Source organism: Arachis ipaensis, chromosome B3 (genome assembly GCF_059453495.1).
Source record: "Arachis ipaensis isolate K30076 ecotype BB chromosome B3, ASM5945349v1, whole genome shotgun sequence".
Taxonomy (NCBI): Eukaryota; Viridiplantae; Streptophyta; class Magnoliopsida; order Fabales; family Fabaceae; genus Arachis; species Arachis ipaensis.
Window position 1 is genome coordinate 18,773,865 of NC_142438.1, and position 1,486 is coordinate 18,775,350.

At 55.8% G+C, this 1,486-nt stretch overlaps 1 protein-coding gene across 1 annotated transcript; it reads left to right on the forward strand.

Annotated features, from left to right (window-relative positions):
- The first annotated feature begins 708 nt into the window (after positions 1-708).
- Positions 709-1,119, forward strand: LOC148569970 (uncharacterized). Its single transcript, XM_088506760.1, has one exon. The coding sequence runs from the start codon at positions 709-711 to the stop codon at positions 1,117-1,119; it is 411 nt and encodes a 136-aa protein (XP_088362886.1).
- Positions 1,120-1,486: the final 367 nt, after the last annotated feature.

Below are 1,486 nucleotides of genomic sequence, written 5' to 3' on the forward strand. Positions count from 1 at the left end.
CATCCTTACCTAACTCTGCCACCCCTAGTACGGACTCTAACTTGATCGTCGGAGTGTCCTTCCAGGTGGCCACCCCCCGCTCCGTCCGCCCTCCGACGTTGCCAGCCTTCGCTCCGCGCCCGCTCGGGACCACCCTCACTCTCTCAGTCACCACCTACCGACAACTCGTGGACCCCCGGTAACGAACATTGGCGCCGTCTGTGGGGATCCCGACGCAAACATGGAGCGACACATCACCTTGGAGGAGCTCCGCGAAGGAGGCGGAGCCCGTTTGAGCAGAGCGAGCTCAACGGCCCGTGATGCCGAACACCCGAGGCCATCTGTCCAGCCCAACCAAATGTATACCCAGACTCCCGAGAGGCGCCGCCCTTTCGGGGGAACAGGAGCCGACAGCGCCAAGATCACGCGGGAGCTTAGACACAGAGTTCAGGGGAACGCCAGCCGCTCACACGGCGGCGCTAGCCAGTCCTACGCCCGCACCCACTCTCCCTCTCGTGCACACAATAGCCAAGGAAGAAGCCTAACAAGGCACGAAGAGACACACACACAAGCAACCTCCAGACCCACCCGAAGCAAGTCGGAAAGCCGTTGGGGTCCCAGAAAGAGGAGACCCGGAGACAAGAAAACCCCATCATCATGGGGGCAACCCCTTTTCACCCCTCAATTCTCAAAGTCCGGCTCCCGAGAAACTTCGACAAGCCAACGGACATGAGATATGATGGGACCAAGGACCCCCAGGAACATGTCACAGCTTTTGAAGCAAGAATGAATCTGGAAGGAGTAGGCGACGCAGTCAGATGCCGGGCATTTTCCGTAACACTAGCTGGCCTGGCGATCCGATGGTTCAACACTCTCCCACAAGGATCCATCACGACTTTTGCAGACATATCCCAGAAGTTCCTAGCACAGTTCACGACGCGCATAGCCAAAGCAAAGTACCCGATTAACTTGTTAGGGTTTACCCAAAAACCCGGTGAGCCGACCAGGAAGTTCCTGGATAGGTTTAACGATGAATGTCTGGAAATTGACGGCCTCACGGACTCAGTCGCTAGCCTATGCCTAACAAACGGCCTGCTGAATGAAGACTTTAGGAAACACCTAACAACCAGGCCTGTATAGACCATGCAGGAAATCCAGAGCATAGCCAAAGAATACATCAATGACGAGGAGGTCAGCCAGGTTGTGGCAGCCAATAAACGGCAGCCCACCAACCCGCCAGCATGGCAGGCACATCAAACCGAACGGTACAAGGAAGCCCCCAGAGACGGCACCCTAAACAAGCTACCCAAGCAGCCACGGGTAGGAAGGTTCATGAACTACACGCCACTTACGGCGCCCATAGTGGAAGTCTACCAGCAAATCACAGACAAAGAAATCCTATCCAGACCCAAACCCTTGAAGGAGAGAACGGGAAGCAACAAAAGCCTTTATTGCGACTACCACAAAGGGTTTGGCCACAAAACACAAGACTGCTTCGACCTCAAGG

Excerpts from the sequence above, each read along its gene's own strand:
- LOC148569970 (XM_088506760.1), top strand. The coding sequence starts at position 709 with ATGAGATATGATGGGACCAAGGACCCCCAGGAACATGTCACAGCTTTT.